The 23,334-nt window shown below is 43.5% G+C and overlaps 2 protein-coding genes across 2 annotated transcripts; one reads left to right on the forward strand and one right to left on the reverse strand.

Annotated features, from left to right (window-relative positions):
* The first annotated feature begins 90 nt into the window (after positions 1–90).
* On the forward strand, positions 91–7,661 carry DNAJA1 (DnaJ heat shock protein family (Hsp40) member A1). Its single transcript, XM_084224998.1, has 8 exons — positions 91–344; positions 449–626; positions 1,658–1,762; positions 1,865–2,092; positions 3,468–3,582; positions 5,467–5,582; positions 6,154–6,254; positions 7,059–7,661. Exons 1-8 carry the CDS (start codon positions 213–215, stop codon positions 7,275–7,277), a joined length of 1,194 nt encoding a protein of 397 aa, XP_084081124.1. The 5' UTR covers positions 91–212; the 3' UTR covers positions 7,278–7,661.
* A 7,360-nt stretch (positions 7,662–15,021) lies between these two features.
* SMU1 (SMU1 DNA replication regulator and spliceosomal factor) lies at positions 15,022–23,093 on the reverse strand. Its single transcript, XM_084225862.1, has 12 exons — positions 22,958–23,093; positions 22,499–22,709; positions 22,240–22,392; positions 21,524–21,634; positions 21,020–21,148; positions 19,928–20,047; positions 19,416–19,532; positions 19,095–19,222; positions 18,192–18,318; positions 17,635–17,802; positions 17,219–17,371; positions 15,022–16,605 (listed from the first exon to the last, which is right to left on the reverse strand). The coding sequence occupies exons 1-12, from the start codon at positions 22,981–22,983 to the stop codon at positions 16,507–16,509; spliced, it is 1,542 nt and encodes a 513-aa protein (XP_084081988.1). The 5' UTR covers positions 22,984–23,093; the 3' UTR covers positions 15,022–16,506.
* Positions 23,094–23,334: the final 241 nt, after the last annotated feature.

Consider the following 23,334-nt stretch of genomic DNA (forward strand, 5'->3'; position numbering starts at 1 on the left):
TGGCCAAGTGCCTTCCCCTCCCCATCAGCCATTGGTGGGCCACTCTCCCGGGCCCGCCGCTCGGCGGGGCAGGACTTCCGGGGTGGGGCCGGCTGTTAAGCGGCGGGGCTGCAGGACCGGCCCGAACTTTCCAGAAGAGTCGGGATCGGAGCAGCGCGGAGCGGGATCTGCCTTCCCGGGGGCCTGCTGCTTGCGCCGCCACCGCCATCGCCATGGTGAAGGAGACCACCTACTACGACGTGCTGGGCGTGAAGCCCAACGCGTCCGCCGAGGAGCTGAAGAAGGCCTACCGCAAGCTCGCGCTCAAGTACCACCCGGACAAGAACCCCAATGAGGGCGAGAAGGTCGGGACGGGCCGGGGCGGTGGGGCCGGGCGGGAGGGGGCCGGGCAGGAGTCCCGCCGGGGGTGCTGCAGGTGCCTGAGTGCCGGTGGCTGTCCTTTCCGCAGTTCAAGCAGATCTCGCAAGCTTACGAAGTGCTGTCGGACCCGAAGAAGAGGGAGCTGTATGACAAAGGAGGCGAGCAAGCTATCAAGGAGGGCGGCTCTGGCGGCGGCTTCGGGTCACCCATGGACATATTCGATATGTTCTTCGGCGGCGGAGGGAGGATGCAGAGGGAGAGGCGAGGTAACGTATCAGCGGGGGTATCAGATTCTCTGAGGAGAATGCCGTAGATGTAGGAATTTAAGCAGAGTTTAACTGAAGTTACAGGCTTAATCTGAAAATTGGATAAAACTGTTGTCCCTTAACACCTGAAACCCTAAGGGAGGTCATCTGGCTGGTGCGGTGGTAGTTTGGTCTCCTGTGCGTTGTCCTCTGTTAATCGCTAACCAGGTGTGCTCCGAGAACCTTTAGCTGAGTGTAAGCCCAGCGGCTGGTAGACAAAGTAGGAAATTGAAGTGTAAAGTATCTTCAAATGGTTTGTTAACTAAGCTGCTGTAAGTGTAGCATCTAAAAGCAACTATTGAAACAAGACATCAAGATCCGGCTCAGTCTGTGAAGCTTTTCTGTTCTGCACTGTGCACTGGTATTAAGTTGAAGCTGCAGTAAAATGCTACCCAGAAGTTAAGCTCCAGTTTAATCACGCTGGGAAAAACTTGAAACTTGTTAAGAGCCGTGCTGACCTCTTAGTGCATATCTGGTAAGAAAGGGAAGAAAATTTGTATCAAAGTGTTAAGAGTGTCAAAGTACTTGTAACAACCCAGAGCTCAGCATTCTTTAGAAAAGTAAGCCTACAGCAGCTGAAGTGCTGAGGAGCTCCTGAGGGTGAAAATGTAGTCGGTCATTTCTGGTTCCAGAAGATCACGTGGTGAGAGGAGGAAAGTGCCGAAGTGGAGATTCCAAACAGAGTCTCTCACTTGTTTGTAGGAGATCTGTGTGGTGACATTGTTGAAAGCTGCATTATAAAACTTAAACATTTGAGGTCCTGTATGTTCTGTTGCTGTTACTGTTTGTACTTTTCCAGAAGGTCTCCTCTGGCTTTACCTGAGTCAAAGTTGTAACAAGTGTTACCTAATGTGACAGCAGCTGGGAAGGGGCTTTTGACTAATAGGAACAAAACAAGACAAAGCTCTATTGAAACAAGATGCTATCATGGCTTGGCAGGGAGATGTGAAGACCAAGCTTCTAAGCTTCAGTAAATATTTGTTCTTTTACAGGTAAAAACGTGGTCCACCAGTTGTCAGTAAGTTTGGAAGATATGTACAATGGTGCAATGAGGAAACTTGCACTGCAGAAAAATGTCATCTGTGACAAGTGTGAAGGTAATGTTGAAACTGATACTAAAGAGAAGATATTTCTAAAGCTTTTGGCGTTTTTTTTTTTCTGGTAGCACATAACCACCTATCTCCAATTTTTGTTCTCAGGTCGTGGTGGTAAGAAAGGTGCTGTAGAATGCTGCCCTAATTGCAGGGGAACAGGCATGCAGATCAGAATTCACCAGATTGGGCCAGGAATGGTGCAGCAGATCCAGTCTGTGTGTATGGAGTGCCAGGGGCATGGGGAGCGTATCAGCCCCAAGGACCGGTGTAAGAGCTGCAATGGCAGAAAAATTGTTCGAGAGAAGAAGATCCTGGAAGTTCATATTGACAAAGGTGAGATGTCTTACTGAGGTGAAGTATTGCACTTGAATGTGCTGACTGACTTTGCAGCACTAAAACAGAAGCTTTAGCAAATAATGTGGTGTTAATTTCATAAGTAACCATGCTGAATACATAGCAAAATTGCTTATTGTTGTCTTAAAAAAAAGTAGAGTTGTTTTCTAGAGAAGGTTGCCCATCTCTGTGTTCCTTCTTAAGCCTGGCACATAACTAAGTGAATTCTGAAACCTGCATTATTGTAAGCAGTGAATTATTTTTCAGGTCCCTCTAAGCCGAGTTTGTGATCAGGTAGCCTAATCAGTTTTCACTGCCTGCAACAAAACCCTGCAGACTCCGATCACTTCCACTGTGTTTCAGTGTGAAGGGGAACCAGGTCTGCTATAGTGATAGGGTGCAGAGACAGTGCTAAGCTCTCATGCTTAGAGCTCTGTTGGCTGCACACCCCTGACAGTGCTGCCCAGTGCAGGTACTACTTCCTTGCCTGGCAAAATGCAGCTCAGTACACAAACCCTCAATGTGATAAGTGAACATAATGGTATTGAGTGAGAAATGCATCTCTGTTGAGAGGGCTGCTCAAAATCTGGTGGGAGAAGTCTCTGGAGTAGTGCAGCTTGTAAGACAGAGCAAGCTGATAAGTACATGACTTTTACAGACTCGCTTGTGATTGTGACCTGCAGCTGTTACATGTGTAAGCAGAGCTTATGCAATGCCTGAATTTGTAGGAGAAATCCTATGTAGTAGTAAATACGAGGACTGGAAGGGATATGTTACTGATATTTTGAACAGGGAAGTCTTATGAGAAGGATGTTTTTCTAGAAGGAAGGGAGAAGAGACTCATAGCATAAGAAAGCTAGTATTTTTGTTTAATAGATTTCTTGTGTGGGTGAAACAGGCTTCTTACTGGAGGTTTTCAGTCCGTGGGGAATGCTTCTTTGACTTGACAGGCGCTGAGATGATGCTTCATAAGGAGGTGTGCCATGTATTTATGAAACTGAAGCAGCTGACTGGTCAATTGCTCTTGAAATAGAGTTTGTACACAGTGTTTCTGATTTCTTTTTTGTATTTGTGTGTATAATGAAAACTGTTTTGATGATATTTTCCTTTAGGACTTTATGTTGGTTGTACTTGTGGCAGTAGAGTTAAACTTGATGGTCTTGAGACTGAATTCAGGTTAGCTGTGCTAAGATCTGTTGAACAAGTGAGTGGATTAAAAGAAAAAATAAAAATAAATGTTTCAAGGGAAGATCCTGATGTTCTTGCTTAAAGATCCAGCGAGATATCTTGATACCAGCTCATGCCTAAAAAAATGTTTGTTGGTGGTGCTTTTGTCTTAAAAATAAGAAAAATTTTTATTTGTTTTGTGCAATAGGAATGAAGGATGGTCAGAAAATAACATTCCATGGTGAAGGGGACCAAGAGCCAGGTCTGGAGCCGGGGGATATTATTATTGTCTTGGATCAGAAAGACCACTCTGTATTTACAAGGTAAAGATGCTTGAATTCTCTTATGTTATCTCCTGTGATGCTTTTCCACATGCTTCCTTGGTTACCACTCATCTTGTAGGTACTGGAGTGTCAGGAGATAAGATCACATGACTGTCACTCAGCCATGAGTTTGTCTGGGTGGTCAGAGGAGTGCTGAGGTGAGTTCTGGTGCAACTAGTCTGGCCACTTGTGTTCTAATAGCATGAGGTAATCTCCTCTGAGCTTTCACAGCAGAAGGGGATAGAAGGCAAACAAAAGTAGTTACAGTTAAGAGTTTACAAATCTTTAATTTTAAGAACTCATTGGAATGCTGAGATTTTTAGTAGTTTTGAATATTTGTGACTCTTTCCTTGCTTTCAATGACTTAGCTCAGAAAATTGGCATTTAATGTAGTCCAGTGTTGTTGACATGGCCTCAAGACACTGAAAACTTTTAATGTGCACACATATGTGTGTTCGTGGATCTTACTTAGGACAAACTTACTCAGTGTAGTGTGCATCCTTGTGATCAAACGCGGCTTCCCACACTTAATTTCCTGCCCAAGTGCTATGGGCAGGATAATTGGTCCTGTCTGGTTTTTATTGTGAAAGCAAAAGTGACTCAAGCAGTGCTGACCACATCTCAACTATTTCATGTTCCCAGGCAGTACTGCTCAGTGTTGCACGCCTCCCTCTTTAGTGTTACTGTTTGTGGAATTTGTCCAGTTAAAAGCACTGTTGATGATCTTGCAGAAGTGTGTTGCATTTGTTTTTTCACTGTTGCTGCTCAGAGCAGTTACAAAGGAAGTGGCAGGTTTAGAGAAAGCACTTATCACTGACCTTGTGCTTGTAAATAGGAATGGTGAGCCAAAGGTTCTTGGGAAACCTGCAGCTGGTCTGCCTGACTATCATGTATGGTGCTGAGCTCTTGAAGCTGGTGCCAGAATTCTGTGCCAGGGAACACTGAGCTCACAGGTTAAGAATCACTTCTGTTTGCTTTGGATGAGCTTACTCAGCTGATTTTTCTTAATTTTCAGTGAAACCAGACACTGATTCAGATATGCCAAACTATTCTCATGATTTCCTAGGACCTGAAGTCACAATTCTGCTAGATTATTTTTGTCTATCCTTCTGCCCAATGCCTTCAGTTCTAGCGTCCTTCAATAACCCTTGATATTACTGGTCTTGTGGGGTTATGCTGAGGTCTTGCTCTCGCACAAGTGGGATGTTCCTCCTCTCCTGTCAGAGTCTAAAATTAGCTTTTCGTTCAAGCCTGCTGTCAGAGATGTTTTAAAAACAGGGTGAGTGCTCTATATTCTTTGAATAAGATGAAGGATTTCGTGGCCTTTGAACATGTAGACAATTATTAGTATTGCCATGCTGAAGTCAGAACACAATTAAAGTAATTAACACTATGTGTTCCAGATATTTCTTGGTACTTGTATCATTATCCAGCGTGGCCATCACCTGTTCAGACTTACCCTGGTAATAAATCTTCAGGATGTAACAGATCACCATAGTGCAAGCTAGCGCAATTGAGATGGTATTTAGCTATGCAAAGAAACAAATTAATTGTCCCAGTTTCAGCATTTATGAGGCTGAGAGTTTTTTTTTTTTAATTGGGAAGGAGCAGTGAAGTGAAACCAGATGCAAGTGGGCCGTACTGTACTTATTTCTCCTCAGTAAACAATTGTAACACTTTAGATAGCTTTACATGATCATAATGACTCTCTGATTATCATTCTAGTAATTGGGGAGCTACATTAATATTTGGTGTTCTTTGTTTAATTGCCTGGATTTCTGTTATAATTACAGCTTATTGTAATTTCTAGATTTTAAATACTTAAGCTGGGTATGATCCTTGTTTTTCTCTCACTGTGACTGTTGTTGATTGGTTCTGCCTTAGACGAGATGAGGATCTACTTCTGTCTATGGATATTCAACTGGTTGAAGCACTATGTGGCTTTCAAAAGCCCATCACAACTCTGGATAACAGAACTATTATTATTACCTCCCATCCTGGTAAGAGTTGGTTTGCTTTCTGTTGGAAAATCTAGCATACAGTGAATGTAAGCTGGAAATATAAAGGAACAGAAGCACCCCATCTTGATGTAAAAGGGATGTGTGCTGGTATCAAATTCTTTGCCCTAGTCTTTGCAGTACAAATCTTAAAATAAAAAAGGATTTTTGCATAGCAGTCAGCAGTAACTTTCTCTTTGCGTGACATAGTAACAGACCTTACCTCATGGACATACTTGCATCCTGAGGATATCTCATGAGAATTGAAGGCCGTGGGTCTCTGAAAACCACTTTTTCAGCCTTGGAAGCGATGGAGCACTTAATAAATTTGTAAGTATGCTTCCTTTGGGAAGCATAACAAGGTTTACAGGAATGTAATGTAGACATCAATCTGCTTTCCTACTCATATATTACCAGGCAGTAAATTCCTGTTAGACTACTACATGTTGGTGTTGCTGCCTAACCACAATGTAGAAAGCTACGTAAATATTGAAGGGAATTATAACTAAAGCTGCTTCTGTTGCTTGCATGGCTCCCTTCCTTTTTTAGTAATTTTTTGTTTGTTTTTTTTTAGGCCAGGTTGTTGAGCATGGGGCTATTAAGTGTGTGTTGAATGAAGGTATGCCAATTTATCGCAGACCATATGAAAAAGGACGTCTGATCATAGAATTCAGGGTAAGTGAATCAACTCCCTTCCACAGCATTTTAGGGTTGAACATCCATCCAAAATTCAACCAATATGCTCTACCTCAGTCAAGAAGAGATACCAGTAATCAGATATCCTGTTTTGGTATTTGTTCTTTGCAATGGTGGGAACACGGAACCCATCAGAATTACGGTTCAGAACAGAGAAAACTTCCGAAACACTGTGTGCTCAAAGCACATTAGGTACCAGAGGAGTTTCTTCAGCAGCCTTGTGGATTTCCATTTGCTTGACATATTCTTCAGTTTCTATTGTCCTGTAGGAAGGATGCATGAGTAACTTCTGCACTGAAGCAGGAGAATAAGTTGGAAAATGCTGATTTTCTTCTCTGAGGAGAAGCTCATAGTGGGAGCTATAGCAGTGGGCCCTGTCTGCTACAGTTTAGAATATATTTAACCGTATCTCTGATGTTGACGTTTTGTTTATATATATATATAATTATTGTTATTGTTATTTTTATATATATGTATGTGTGTGTGTGTATATATGTAGTTGAATATGCTATTATAAATATGTAGTAGTATGTGCTATTGTATTACATTTCTACTTTGCTTTTGTGGTTGATTCTAGAGGGCAGCCTGAGGCAGAAAAAAGGTGTTGATTGAGTTGCTAGAGTTAGAAGCTAACTTCATGCAGGCATTAAAAAACAGTTTAGTGAGGCTGATAAATTTTTTAAGCTCTAAATTTAAGTAACCACAAACCTGACTTTGGCAGATATTTAACCTGTAGGTCCATTTGTTCAGATAGACTTGAGTAACCTTAGCTCTTGATTTCAGGTGATCTTCCCAGAGAGTGGCTTCCTCTCCTCAGATAAGCTGTCCTTACTCGAAAAACTGCTACCTACAAGGCAGGAGATAGAAGAAACTGAGGAAATGGAACAGGTGGAATTAGTGGACTTCGATCCATCTCAAAAGCGAAAACACCACTATAACGGAGAAGTGTATGAAGATGATGAGCATCAGCCTAGAGGTGGTGTTCAGTGCCAGACATCATAAATGGGCCAGTGAATAACTTGTGATGCTTGTTTTGTATGCAGTAGTGGATGAGTGAAGGACTACAAGCAGTTTACCCTCACCTGCTATTTGTTGTTCTATCCAGCCATAGTCATTTCTAAAAGCGTAAAGAAATAAACTAAGTAATTAAACTGACTTTGCGATTTGTATAAAGCTCCAGGATGCAAGCTGAAATGAAGTTGACTGCACTTCACCCCTGCCTCTTGGTCCAGAAAACTCCCTTACCTGCTTGTCTTTTATTCCAAACCTTGTAATTCCTGTTTGTGTGCAATTGCCCAGGCTTAAACTAAGATTCTGTGGTGTGCTTTTTAGGAATTCTAGATCTTATACTCTGTGAATAAAGTATGCACAAGTACTTATAATCCATGGTAAGATGTAGTAAAGTTTTGTACCAATTAGGATAATAATGTTTGGGCTTGTACTGGTGTTCATTAAATAGGGCCTGGCTATAATGCACCTACGTAGTAGATGAGGCTTACACAGATGTGATCAGTCTTCACAGGCCCGTTAACGTAATCCCCAAGTTCTCCACGCTATTCTGCATGAGGTCAGATGGCTTTCCTAGGCCAGCGCTGGTCCTGACCCCAGAGCTAGATGTGGAGCTTGCTTTGTTTCATCAGTCACTCCTGTTTGGCTGCTGTCCTGCGCCGCACTTCCTGTGGAGCCAGTGGTTGCTTGGAGCTGCCTTGGCTACTGTGCATTAGTAAAATCCTCTAGGCTTTGTCAGCATGCAGGTGGCTTGGAACATCAGACTGCAGCTAGTTGAAGCTTGATTTCCACCCTGATTATTGAAATCAGATACCCGTGGTGTGTCGTGGAGAGCCGTACCAGTCCTTTTAGTGGGTATGTGTGATCCTGCAGAGGAAAGAAGGCTAGTGAGTACAACCAACCACTGCATCTAGGATGTTCTGAAATGAATGTATTGTGTGCATTATTTCAAGCTGACTCTTAAATTTCTGTATGAATGTTCTAATTATTGTAGATGAAGTGTTTCCGATATAATTACAAAATTGTTCATTGCCTCTTTTCTTAGACCAGATGTTGGTTCAAAAACACCACCCCCTTCTTTTTAGACAGCTATTCACAGAAAAATCTTTAAAACCTTCTTTCAGAAAATATGCTGAGAGGACAGGTCCAGATTTAACCTCTAGTGTCGTAGTTTAGTCTTACTCAACCATCTGCTTTGGGACAGAGCTTATGCTTCTCATACTGCTTTGAAGCAAAAGTGTCACGAGGAGAAGCCATCTAAGTAGCTGCTGCGTGGCAGTACATGTGTTGTAACCTGAATATCTGGAAGCTCTTAGAAAAAAAACATCTCTAGCTTACCTAAGCATTACAAGTTTCATTGTATAAGGACAGCTGGTATACCATGGATTTTGTACCTCATCTGTGGCCCCTTTCAGGTGCCTACAGAATTGTGATCTTTCACCTGCATGTTTCACCTACTTTTCCATTTTCTTTCTAAACAGAAATAAAATTCTGTAGGCCAAGTGTTTTTCCAAATTCTACGTGAGTGAGCTCATCAGTGAGCTGAAAAATGTGACCTGCAGGTGCCTGTGCTCTATCAGTAGGATGGTTTGAGTCAAGGGGGGAAACAGAAAGTAATCTTTCTCTGGCTAGGGCTCAATCCTGCACAGCTGGCTTGAGACTTAAACAGCAGTAAAATAAGCTACTTTTTTTCAGCTCAATAGGCACCCCTTGGGTTTTGGTTTTTTTTTCCTTAAGCACTAGATCAAAACAGCAAGGACAAACAACACTCCATTCACAGCCTTGAGCTTGACAGTGGGACACGATTTTGCTTCAGATGGCTGTGTATTATATTTTTTTTTAAAAAGCATTCCATAAACATATTTCTCAGGAACACCAGTTTTCCTTTCACCACACCCACCCACAGCTGTATTGGCATAGTTGAGGTTAACATTCTTGACTTACTCTGGAGGCCATGACAATTCTGCTTTGTACTTGATGGCCGCACTGCAGATGGGCCAGATTCCAGGAGGAGATGGGCTGACCAGGAGCTGCCTCTGGAAGCTTTTGCAGAGCGGTCCAGGGAAGGATGCTCTGCTAGTGGAGGAAGGGCAGCAGGAACACCACCAGATTAGTATTGTGTTTTGAAATGAGCTGGTTACAGATACCAAATCTGTGCCCCAAACAAATACTGGCAGCAGAAGAATAAGCTTTTGGCAAAAAGCACTAGATGACAAACGCTAGCAGGACTGTTGTCCCGTGATACTCTGGGTATCATACCATTAGAGCAAGCAGCTAGACGCCTTCTGTGCCGCTGAAAAATGAAGTAACAATTTTTTCTGACTTGTTGCTTTATGTGGATACGGTTTCTAGTTAGGGGAAATAGAATAGACAGCTGTAAAAACTGAGGATACAGTGGCACAAAAGAGCTGTTTCTGTAACTTCCAGTATAGTAACCTGACCTATTGCAGTCTCAGTTTGCAATTACAGCATTTCAGCACCACCTAATTCATATGACCATGCTTATATTTTAGTCTACAATTATTTTTACTGTGCATCAGGCATTTAGGACTCCATATTTTTCCCATAAAAACTAGGAGTTCCACTATTGCACAGGTTGGCTACTCTCATTTTTACATTGCTTTCACAGCCCTTAGGCTACAGGTCCTCTCCTTCCCATAGTTTTGAATACCTGCTAGCCAGCAAGAGTGGAAAAGGCTGGTTCAGCCCAGGGGTGTAAACTCAATAATCCCAAATCTGCTCTGAATTTGCAGTGTGATGCAAGGTCAAGCAAGCAAGCAACTTTCCCTATGATTTTTCATTAGCAACTTCACCTGGGAAGACATGTTTGTGACTGATTGCTGCTCAGAGCATTAGGAAAGCACACTAAGAAAAGTGAGGTTTGACTTAAGCCAGTCTCTTCAAAAAGAGCACATAAACAAATGCCAGGCTTAACTGTTTTCTTACGGGATAAAGCTGAGAACTGTTACAGTGCCCAAAGAATGGGACTTCAACTACACTGTAAACTGCTGTCAGGAAAAAAAAAAAAAATAATAGTATAGTAGATCCACATCTAAGTGGATCCACATCTAAGTGCTTTAGGTTTCTGCCATAATGGTGGGCATTCCTGAGCCAAAGCCAGTGTAACTCCTGAGACAGCCCCTGAGAAGCCTGGTGCTTCCACGCAGACAGACCTGGTGAGGCAGGTGTCAGACAGGTGGTATGTTTCCATGGATGCCCAGATACTTCTGAAGAAAAGGCTGGTACCTGCACAAAGTGTGCACAGGTGGATGACCAGCTGCCCCAGGGGGCTGAATGCCAAGAGACAGTTGGCTGTTCAGTATATAGAGGGGCTGAAGCAGAGATAGGTAAGTGGGTTCAGAACCACATAATCTTCAACGGATACCACTGAGCCTGAGGCACTTTGCACCCTTTTGTGCAAAGTTTTGTGGGGACCCACAAAAGCAAGGCTCCAATTCAATCTCCACCCTTCAACTTGCAGACCAAAAATACAGATCTGATGCTTTAAAGGGTTTAGATGTCCATGAGCAAGGCCAACGAAGAGAACCTCACCAGCAGTGCATCGTGATTACTGTTAAAAGAAACATCAAGTGGTTGTAGTGGACACTGAGTTGTCCATTTGGCAGCCTAATAGACAGTCACAAGGGCATCCTGCCCTTCAGGAACTGGGATCCATGGTGTTGCCAAGAGGATAGCCTGACCTGTCGTAGAGCACTACCCCCATCACTTTTTCATATGAGTACAAGTGACAGCAAAGCCAAAAAATAGGTGGGATCAAGGAAGACTATAAAGCAAGGCAGGTGAAAAATATCACAAGTCATCCCTGTGCCCAAGTCATCTCCTCATCTGTCCTCCCTGTTAGAGAAATCAGGACAGCCAGAGGCAGACACATTGTTCAAAACAATGTCCAGGTTTGTGGCCAAAACCATCAAGAAGGTTTTGGCTTCTATAACAGTGGGTTGTGTTTTTATGGTTTTAGCCTGTTATGGGGACAGGGATCCCCCTGGCTAAAACAGGCAACAGAATCATTGGCAGCACTCTGGCCAGTCTGGTGAGATGGGCTTTAAACTGAAGGACTTGGGAGGCAGGGTGCAAATGGCAACGATTGTGCCATTGCTTCCTCCTAGGGAGCAGGTCATAGCAACCACTGCAGAGTCAGATGTACCTTGGCTGCCCCTGGAGCTGAGGATCAAAGCACAAAGCACATTTTGGGTGCTTATGGCTATGGTGAATCCTCTCACATCCCTTCTAGGAAACCCCATTCTTTGATTATCCATGAAGTGTCAGTATACAAAAAGATGCAGCATGAGGAATGAAAAAGAACTAAATACGTATATGCTTTCACAGGACCGTGATCTCACTGCAGTGCTGAGACACAGTGGGAATATTGTCATGGACGGCTATGTCCTTTTTAGAAACAACAGAGAAATATCAGAGAAGCAAAGTGGTGGAGTTTCTATTTACATGAGAGAGGAACTGGCATGTATCAAGCTCTACCCAGGTTCAAATTAACAAGCTGAGAGTTTGTAGGTGAGAACTGTCCAGTGTGCCCTGGCAGCCAGGAGGATCAGTCCTATTCTGGGGTGCATCAGGCACAGCATCACAGCCGGGCAAGGGAGGGGATTGTCCCACTCTGCTCTGCACTAGGGCAGCCTCACCTCGAGGGCTGGGGGCAGTTGTGGGTGCCACAGTGTAAGAAATTCATTAGGCCAATAAAGAGCATCCAAATGAAGGCAACTAAGATGATGAAGGGCCTTGAGGGGAAGTCACATGAGGAGCGGCTGAGGTCACCTCAACATGAGGAAGAACTCCTTTTGAGGGTGGCAGAGCCCTGGAACTGGACATGGACTCCCCCTCTCTGGAGATACTCAAAAGTCACCTGCCCTAAGTGACCCTGCCTAGGGAGGGGGTTGTATTATTAGATGTCCAGCAGTTCCTTCCAACTCTAACAATTCTATGGTAATCAGTTCAGGAGACTCATGGAGTGCATCAATGAGAATTTCAAACCCAACTAATAGCAGAAGCAACTAGGAGAGGTGCTCTGCTGGATCTTGTACTCAAAACCAAAGACCTTGTTGGCCCAGTTGGGACTGTCAGGGTCAAGGGCAGCCTTGGCGAGACGGCGAAGTTCAGGATACTGAGTGGAAAAACTAGAATGAAATGCCAGTTCTCAACTCTGGACTTCAGAAAAGCAGGCTAGTCTCTTCAAAGGTCTGCTTAGAAGCACTCCAAAGGATAAGGCTCTGGAATGAAGAGCCCAAGAAAGTTAGTTAATATTCAAGGCTCACCTCCCCCAGACTTGAGAGCAGTCCATCCCAGAGAACAGCAAGCCAGGCAAAAATGGCCAGGTCTCTGGGGATGCACAAGGAACTGCTGGTGACCTGGATTGCCAAGCAAATTGTATTCTATTTGCCATCTGTATGGCAGCTGTCTTCTATTAAGTGGGCAGTTTTCCTTATCTCTTCCACAATCACTACTCTCTGGGAGGGGACATCTGCTGATAACAGGCTATTCAATGTCACTGCATGGCTGATAAGAACTACAGCATCCCATTGTGAGATGCTCCACCCAGAGGGAGGAGACAAGCATTCCTACCCAGATACAATTTGGAGGCTTTGAAACACCAGCAGGGCTTCTCCACTGGATTTCCCAGAGGAACAGCTGCCTCTGCCACTGGATCTTCAGAGGAAGACTACACCCTTCGACAGGATCCCTGTTCCAGCAGAACCACACCTGACACTCCAGGAGGACTGCAGCCACAATTCCAACTGGACTGCTACCAACCCCCTGACAAACAGGGTGTCAGGCCATATTCTGACTCTGTCAGTGTTGTTTTGGTTTACTTTTTTTTGGTTTGTTTTATCTTTTTATTTTCTTCCCTAATAAAGAACTGTTATTCCTGCTCCCATATTTTTTTGCGTGAGAGCCCCTTAATTTAAAATTTATAGCAATTTGGAGGGTGGGGATTTTAATTTTCCATTTCAAGGAAGGCTTCTGCCTTCCTTAGCAGACACCTGTCTTTCCAAACCAAGACACCTGGCTAAACTAGAACACAAAAAGGAATTATCTGGAGGGTATAACCAAGGCTGGATATATTGGAGGGAACACAGATGAGATGTGCCACACAGATGTGGCATCCAGAGATGAAGTTAAGGAAGCTAAAACCTAACTGGATAACAAGGGCCTCTAAGTACAACAGTAGGAAAGAGCAGGGAAAATGTGGGGCCATTGCAGAATTAAGATGGAGCACCTGGTCACACATGACATGGAAAATGTTGAGGTGCTGAGTAACTTCTTTGCCTCATTCTTGTTTAGTGAAAACATAAGCTCTCAAAATTCCAGAGATCAGGGGGAAAGTCTGGAGCAAGGAGGTGTTCCCTTGGTGTAAGGATGATGAGGTCAGAGAAAACTGAACACACACAGAACCATCGGCCCTAATAGGACACACCCATATGTGCTCTGGGAACAGACAGATGTCATTGTAAGGCCTCCTTTGACAGTCTTTGATTGATCACGGTGATTGGGGAAAGTGCCCAAAAACTGGTGGAAAGTAAATGTCACATCTGTGTTTGAGAAGAGCAACTTAGGGGGATCCAAAGAAATAGTCTGTCAACCTCACCTCAATCCCTTGGAAGGTAGTGGTGCACACAGCTGAACAGAAACCATTTGCAGGCGCATCAAGAGCAGGAAAACCATCCGAAGGGAGATTTTGTCAGGAGGGATTCACCAAAGGGAAGTCATACTTAACCAACCTGATACATTTTACAACGGAGTGACGGACCTGGTGCATGAGAGGAGAAGTGGGTATTGTGTCCCTGGACTTCTGTAAGACACTGTTTTCAGTACAATCCATGCAGAGAAGGTGCTGAGGCATGGGAGGGGTGAAAAGCGAAGTGGACTGAAAACTGGCTGAATGCCAGGCCCAGAGTGTGGTGATGAGCACAACAAAGTCCACTGGGAGGGCAGTGTCCCAGGGTCAGTACTGCCTCAGCAAGTCTGCAGATGGCACTGAAGAGGGAGAAGCAGCTGAAAAAACTGCTTGCCATCCAGAGGGACGAGGTGACAAGAATATCATTAAATTCAAGGGGAAGTGCAAAGTGCTGCACCTGGGGAAGAGCACCCCCATGCAGCAGCACATGCTGGGGGGGGCACTTAGCTGGAAAACAGCCAAGAAGGAAGGTGAGGGTCCTGGTGGACACCAAGCTCAATTTGAGCCATCTTTGTGGGAAGAAGGCAAATGGTGTCCTGGTTGACAGCAGCAGAGGGAAGCCATCCTTCCCAGCTACTCAGGAAAAGTGAGGACACACCTGGAATGTTCCATCTGGTTTTGGGTCTTACCATAAAAAAGGGACAGAGTTGTACTAGAGAGAGACCAGTCAAGGGTCAAAGACGTTGAAGGAATGGGAGCATCTCTTCTATTAGGAAAGTACTACTAAAAATAGTTTGTCAAGATCTTCACCCTTAATAGAATTACTAACTGCCCTAATTGCTAACTGAGCTTGTCAGATATAACTAACAGATACTTCTGTTTTTTCAGGCAGGAAAGATAATCACCTTTTAGTATCTAAAACCCCCCTCTGTTAGCGTATCTACAGAAGTAAAAAACAACCTGGGACTTCAGACATCATAGCTCAGCAGAACTGAACACCACAGTTGTAGCAAAGGTGCTGTGTGAGAATTCCAGCTGAGCTTTTTCTACATTTCCCCACCCACTAAAGACACAGACAAAATATTTAAAGTGGAACTAATTTATTAAATTGAAGACAAGTTATTACTGTCTGAAAGATTACTGCAGTAGGAAAGCATTCTATTAAAGATGAGGACAGAACACAATGTAGCAGATTCAAATCCACATGCATTTGATTCATCATTATAGGAAAAACCTCATTTCTCTGCATCTTAGAAAAGACACAGACTTTAGAAGACTCTGGTGTACATTCAGAACAGTGTACATTAGTCAGAATCTCTCAACAAAAAATCATGTGCTTCAAATTGAAGAGTCTGCAAGTATCATTTTATCATCTTGTGGGACCCCAAAGCATAACCTCAACTAGGTCCACAGGCATATGAAACTTAAAAAAAAAAAATCTTAAAAATACTTATTTAAAGCATTATCACAGCACTAGGAACTCAGCCTATGTCAACATGCAACTCTTGCATGTTTTAAAATATTGATCCCCTGGAGCCTAGTTTCAGTTATAGGTGGTCTGAGAACACCTTGCATTTACAGGAAAAGGGCCCCGGTAAAAACTCCTTTTAGTCTGGAAGTGAAGTAAAATAAAATAACAAACAAAATAAAACAAAAAATCCCCAAATAAAATCAACTGTATCTCACTGCCACATTAGGCAGCTTTACAGTCTATAGTAGGAAGTGCTGGCAGATGGGGAAGGACAGTTTCATTCTGTGGCAGCTCTGACACTACTTTCCAATATAATTGGAAAAATGATAGTGAAAACTGAACACATCAAAGCCCAATGAAATAGCTGTGTCACCCTGATTTTTTAAAGACTTTCTAAGCCTTCTGATGTTGACATTCTTGTAACTTTCCGTAAATAACTCATTGTTTTGCATTCTTTTATGGAGGAGGAGAAATTTGATGGACTGCTGATTTGTCCAGTGTCATTGGAGAGGGTGGCACTGTCACCCTCCAATCCACTGTCACTTCTGGAAAACTATAAATGCTGGAGTCAGAAAATAAACGTCCCCTTTTTTTCTTGTCTTGAGAGCAGCAGTATGCCCTTGTGTTCTTTTGTATCCTACAGTGACAAAGCTGATGATACTGTACCCTCATCTGCATTCCAGGAAACTATTCCTATTTCAGCAGTGGGGAAGAGACAGCTTCCCATGCCATATTTTACTTAAAAAATAACAACAAAAAAAGGCATTTTACTGTATTCTAGTATGCCAGCAACCACTGCGTGTACAGCTGCTGGCTCAGTGAACTTTTACAAACATTGTAGGAAGAGTACAGACTTCAGGAGGCAGAAAAGGCATTCTCACAGAAGTCACTTCAACTACTCTAGTAAAAATAAAAGCATATGAAATTAACTGATGCTATATTTATGCATCAATGCACTCTAGGTAGGTAAAAATGTAATTCTCTGGAAACTTGAACTGAAAATTGGGCAAGTATCACATTCTGCATTTTTAGACCTTGTTAAAGCACAAACACTAGTAACCTGCAACTAACAGGCATGCTTCAGAGCTTGCTGCAAAATCAATCTACGGCTTCCAGAGCTTGAGGAGGCCATCTTCACTGTAAGTGGCAATCAGGTTCTGGTGGGGGTGATGAGCAATGCCAATGACATCTTTTTCATGGACCTAGAGAGTAAGCAGAAAGATGCATTTAGAGAGTCTTCCTTCAGCAGATTTAAGACAAATATTATCTTCAAAAATCAACTGAAAGAAAGCTGGACTGAGGGTTAAGGTGCTTTGAGCGTAGAGCAAAAGCAGGGGTACACACACCAACATTCAATTCCAGTCACAACAGTTTCTGACATGGCAGTTACTTTTTGTTGGGCAAGGGAAGGTTCAGTGAAGGTTTACATCCACTGAAATCCACAACATCAAAGTGTTCCTTGTTAAATTTAGACATTCAAGCTAGTATTCCTCTTTAAGTTCAATCTAAAGCAAATTTAAATCCGACAGCTTTAAATCTGATGGTTTTTTCAGATTCTCCACCAGCTAGAGCCCATTTAAGGAAGTCTGTACCAATTCAGTCTTTGCTTGATGGGTAAATACTCCCCTAATTTCTACAATTAAATGGTTCTAAAAACCCCAAACACATTGTAAGGCCAAATTCCTGAAATTCATTTGTTACCAATCATGTTTGCTAGAGATGAAAGATTGCTTGGTCTGACAATGGACTTCATTATGAACATTTACACCATCCCTGTATTTAAAACTCTGGAAAAGCTCAGAGCTGAAAACTTACAGTCAGAGTTCTCTCCAGCTTGCCTGTCACTGTGCTGAAGCAGTACAGCACAAAATCTTCACCAACACAGTAGATCCATTCACCACGAGGTGAAAGTGCACAGCAGACAAAGTCACCACCTTCTCTCTTACCAGAACTAAAACTTCTTACAATCTGTAATGAAAACAGCAGGATTAAACAGTGGCATATCAATACCATGTTTAGGGAAAAAATATTTAAGAACTAGGTCTGTTCAAAACACAGATCTTACAGAGCTTCAACAGCTTTCTGTGTTGTATAAACTTGAGTTCAGAATAGTTTGTCATGCAAGCTAACCAGAGAAATTAGGTTTAACCCTGGTAGTAGGTGATTAGCTAGGTTTCCTGCATTCTTCAAATGACAGAGTGACCTGGAAGGATACCAGTAAGACCACATACCTGTCCTTGCATATTCATGATGACAACTGTATTCGATCTGTTGCAAACCACAAAGTGTTCTGGGTTTTTAGGCAGCAGAATGACACTGTTCACAGTAATGTCTGTCCCCGCGGTGCTACCAAGAGACTTGAAGGTGTTGGAGCACTCCGTTGTCTTCACATTCCAAACCTAGCGTAAAAAATAAAATGAAACAAATTAGCCTCAAAAATAAAAAAGCTGAAAGAGCTGATATGCAATTATTTCAGATAAGGGAATCCCCACATCACAGGACAAGAGGTGTCCCAGGCAGTTCAGAGTCTAGAGTAAAGCAGAACAGGCAGAAAGCACTGCAATTATGTCCCCGTTTCATAAATGCAGCAGAGACAAGCTCTGCAAGACTGTAAGTAGAGTAACAAATGTCATCAGTTCTCACACAAATCTACAGCAAAGTCACAAGCGCACTCATTACTGCAAATAACCCCGAGTCCTTCTCCAAGGACTGCAACCATTGTAACAAAGGAGTGATAAGATATCAAGAGTCTGAAAGTGTTCTTTAGAAAGGCTAAATGCCATCTTACCTTCACTGTGCCATCAGAGGATGCACTGATGATATAGTGGCCATCTTGGGTAAAAGTAGCTTCATTGACAAAGGAAGAATGACCACGGAATTCCTTCAGGGTTTTCCCAGATTTTAAACCATGAATCCTGTCAGACAACAGAGGTGGAAATGAGTAAGCAAGTTCCACTCAGTAACCAAGCAGGTGCAGGATCAGAGTTTTGCATTACACAAACAGTAATCAACATTTTCCAGATGCCAAGAACTGTAGGAAAAGGGGTTTGAGGATTCTCTTGCCTATTAAGATTAGAACAGTGTTTTGAGTATTTTTCTGAGTATATTTACTCTCACTTCTAATCTATCCTGTAATGATACTTACCGGGAAAAAGAAAAAAAAAAGGACCAAAACAAAGAGGGGAAAAAGGAAAGGAAAAAGGAAGGTATATTCACCTAAATAATTTTAACACCTTAACACCTAAAAAATTGTAACTATTGAGCTAACACCACTACCCAATATGTCTTCAGAATAAAAGAAGTTAGACCCCTCAAAAAGTGTACAGCTGAAGTACAAAAGGCAAGTGATATTAAAAAATCCCACCCCACCAAAAAACTCCAACCAAACAAAAATCTAACAAACAAGCATAATCAATCAAATCGACCCAAAATATCCTTCCCTATACCCAAACAAGATTTTTCCCAAGAGAGGCAGTGCGATCTTGAACCCTGGAGATTTTGAAAACACAGCTGGACAAGGCCCTGAACAGGCTGTCCTACTGAAAGGCTGCTTGTGCTTTGAGAAGCACAGTGGGCTAGAGACCTCTACAGGCACCTTCTAGATTACACTACCTCATAGTTAAACTGCTAAATTAGAAATATCTGTTTTCTGTTCTCCCACGTGTAGCTCACACCTTCTCAATTTCTTTACCTGATAGTCTGATCAAACGAAGCACTAAGAATTTGACTGCTGTCTTTAGAGAAACTGAGGCACGTAACACCTTTACTGTGAGCTCGTTCAAATCTTCTCAGACACTGACCACTCTGGATTTTCCACACCTGAACAGGAAACAACAAAGAAGTGATTACTTTGTTATGAGAACACCTGAGCTTCAACACCAGAGCCAATACATATGTTAAATTAATGTTAAATTTCCTTTGAGTTTATGCAGAATGGGAACATTACTGCTTCTGCAAACCGGATCTTTTCAGTCACCCCTCCTGTCAACATACTGTACAAAAAGATTTGTACCTTGATCTTTCCATCTTGTGCTCCAGTTGCTAGCATTTCTGTATCTCTACTGAAGCACATGCACAGCACTGCATCATCCATCATCATGAAGTTATCTTGTGCCTGATACTTCAGATCCTGAACAAAAGTAGAAGATTCATGAGTCAATGTAGTAAAATTAATGCAGTATATTTTAAGGCAAAGTACAAAAGCTTTAACAGTTTTAACTTCGGTTAAATTTTATAACTTACTGTAAATCAGACTTCATAGCCTTGTAATACAAGGTACTACCACTGTCACCATTTTAACAGCAACAACAAGAGTACAAGAAAGTAAGGAAATTATCACAGAGAGAAATCTATTACAAACCAGACAACTACACCCATGTAACTATTCCAGACTGATATTTCCATCACCTAAACATACAATCTTCTCAGGTTCACAGACCCTAAGAAATTAAAACTATCTCCAAGAATAGATCCAGGCACTATGGCACACCAAAGTCACTCTGTGTGAAATAAGGAGTAACTTACCTTCCTGATCTTTCCAGTAGTGAAGTTCCATACTTCAATGAAGCCATCAACTGAGCCAGTAACCAGGTACTGTCCATCTGGAGAAAACCGAGCACACTCCACATGCGACTTCTGCCCAAACTGTTTAGAAAACAATATAAGCAAGGCTTAACAAGCAATTTAAAAGACTCAACTCATTAAAACAAAACTGCAGTGTCATTCTGATGGTAAAAATACAGTATTTTCTAGAGGTATGTATACAAAAACTTAATGCTGAAGTACAAAAAAAAAAAACCCTGTCAATACAGAGAGCTACATTTTTAAATAACGGTAAAACAAAAAAACACCCTCCTTTTGGTCTGGTAACGTCCACTGTTACAAGAGACCCTGCATGGTTACATCAGGAGCTGAGTTGGTTTCTTTGTATTTTGTTTTTGCAGTGATTTCTCTGTTAACAAACACCTTTTCAATTAGCATTTATCGCAGTCAGACTTCAGAATTTAATAAATTTCTGCAGTTGCTTCATTTGCAGTAATGTTACTCCAGTGTAATTTTTACAGAGAATGTTTGGCCTTTTTTCAACGTCCAATTTTTTGATTTCTAAATTTTTAACTACAAGTGGCCATGACAACCAAGTACAGAAAAAAAAAAAACTTCAGTAGCCCAAACAAAAATACAAGACCAGCAATGAAAAAAAAAAAATTCTAATAAAGCATTTTTAGAAAGTTGTTACTGAGCACCATAAACTTGATTTCATAAGTTGGAGCTCATGGCTTCTGAAAAACAGTTTAAGACACAAGAACAAATGAAGAAAAGGACAATGCCAATTCCTGTATAATGACTGGTTCTGAACAGTGAAGTCAAAGGTGCCGTTATCTTAATCACAAACACCATAAGCACCCAATCTTGTTAAAAGACGTAATCTCAGACTCCCAAGAAAAAAAGTCTTCTGATAAGATAATGCACGGAAAACGGTGGAAAACACACAGGTGGGGGGTGGGAGGGGGAGGACTTACAGGAGGGAAATATAAGCATTCAGAAGATTCCCTCTTATCTCCCAACATAAAACACGGAAAGGAAAGAGCAGCAGAAACACACAAAAGCAAACATTACCTTAATATGCCTGCTCAGCTGCGTGGGGAACTTTTCTTCTTCTACGTCTTTCACAGCAGCTTTGCCCCTGAACAAGTCAATTGTCATACCGGGAGGAAGCAGGCCCTGGTGCTGCTGCCATTTCAGTGCCTTTGGAGGAGATGAAAGCCACACCATTAGCTACCAGTTAACACACATCTACCACACAGAAACAGTCTACAAGGAGGACTCTGAGAATCAGAGTACTCTGAGAATCAGAGAAAACACACCAGAAAACATCTGCTACAGAATGTTATTCTCAAAGTGCGCACTGTGCTGCATATTTATTCTACTGGAAGAAATCTACTGCTATAGAGTGATGACTTTTTCTACAAATGCTAAATTCTTGCTACATGGGATTTTTTTTTTAAACTATACCACGTTTAAATTTTACTTTTATACAGCCGGAGACTCAACTACATCATAACTAGTTTTATGCAGCAACAACCTAAAGACATAGAAACTAAAACATTTTCCAAGACTCACCTGCCCCAACAGTGCCATCAGACGAGATGGAGGCACCACGCTGACCTCTCCAGCCAAAGCTTGTGCAATAGCAGCTCTCCGCTTCTCTTTGCTACTCCCATCTGGGTATGCCTAGAAAAAAGTCATCTCCATGAGATTATTGTTCTACTTTTTTTTTTCCAAAAATACCTCTGTTGTTCTGAAATTAAAACCCTTTCCATATAAATTTTCTGTTAGGCCTCCAAAAGAGCTCTTCTCTTTAATACCAACCTTGAAAACAGAGAATCATCAGGGTTGGAAAAGTCCTTTAAAATCAGTCCCTTAATTAAGCTAGCCATTAACCTAGCATACTGTCACAAAAACTTTCAGACTGACATTGCCAGTCAGAAAAAAATGCCTTGTTTTTACTGTTATTACATAGCGCTGCTTCTGTTCACACAACTTGTGCTTTCTTCTGCTGCCTAGGTAACACTGAAAAGGCAAGCTACAGGTATCAGGACACAGAGCCAAATCCCCAAACTCCCAACAGCAGCACAGGTTTGCTCCCTCGTGATAAAGTGTCATGCACTACTTCCCAAACACTTCACAAAAGGTGTAAAACCATCAAACGTGAAACTGCACATTCCCACTCCCCAAGCCAAGGAAAAAAAAAAACAGAGCCGGGAGCCATCAGCAGCCTGCAATGATGCTGAGGCTCCTGCAGGAGAGCTCTCTAAAGAAAGGATTAACTAACTAACCTCACGAGGGTCAAAGTAAGATCTGGCCAGGAGGTTTTCCAGGTGGATGTAGCGCTCTGGCTGAGTTTGTTTCAGCATGATCATGGGATCCGTTTGCCTCAGCAGAGACCTGGCAGCACCCAGCTCTCGGAGCTCGATCAACTCCAGCACAACCTGCACCCAGAGACAAATATCTCCGTCAGCAAAGAGTTAGTGCAAAACACGCACAGAGGTTTCCACAGGGACCACAAGAGCCCGCAGGAACCCCGCGTTTGCTCACCTGCTCGTAGAGATCAATGAGAGTCTTGTCGGGCAGCTTCAGAGACTGTATGGCCTGCAGCACCGTGTCCCAGTGCCCACTGTTGATGTCCGCCACGAAGCTCTCGATGCTGTCCACGGTGTTGAGGGACACGGTGGTCTCCTCCTGCAGGGTGGCGAGCGCCCGGTGCAGGCTGTTTTCCTTCAGGTACTGCATGATGAGCCGGATCACGCTGCGGGCGAGACACAGCGCACGGTCACCGGGGCAGCGGACACACGGGCCGCGCTCCCCGATCACCGTCCGCAACCCTCGGCCCCCTCACGGCCCCGGGGCCGCCGAGACCGCCGGTCTCGCCTCCCTTCCCGTGCGGCGCTGGGGCCTGGCTCAGGGCCGGGGCCGCCAAATCGCTCCCTCCCCGCTCCCCCGGCCGCCGGGGCCGCATGGTCCTTCGCCACCTCCCCGCGCCGACGGTATACGTACTCGGAGGACTCGATTTCGATGGACATCTTGAGGTGCCGCTGGTGCTGGACCCGCCGCTAGCAGTAGTAGCAGTAGTGGTGGTGTTGCCGCCGCCGCCGCAAGGCCTTCCGCCAGCCCTTCCGCCACGGCTCCTGACGCCACTTCCTCTGCCCGGGCCCCCCCTCCCAATAAATAACGTGAGCGCCCGCCCCCGCCCCGCCCCTGGCGCGGCCACGTCACCCGGCCGGAACCGTGACGCCACCCGGCCGGCCCCGCCCGGCGCGGCTGGAGCGCCCCCCGGCGGCAGAGCGGCGGCAGCGCGGGGCCGGGCGGCGGGCCGGTCGCGGCTGTTCCCGGCTGCCCTCAGAGGTTCCCGGCTTCCCGCAGAGGTTCCCGGC

Source organism: Fringilla coelebs, assembly GCF_963513975.1.
Source record: "Fringilla coelebs genome assembly, chromosome: Z".
Classification (NCBI taxonomy): domain Eukaryota; kingdom Metazoa; phylum Chordata; class Aves; order Passeriformes; family Fringillidae; genus Fringilla; species Fringilla coelebs.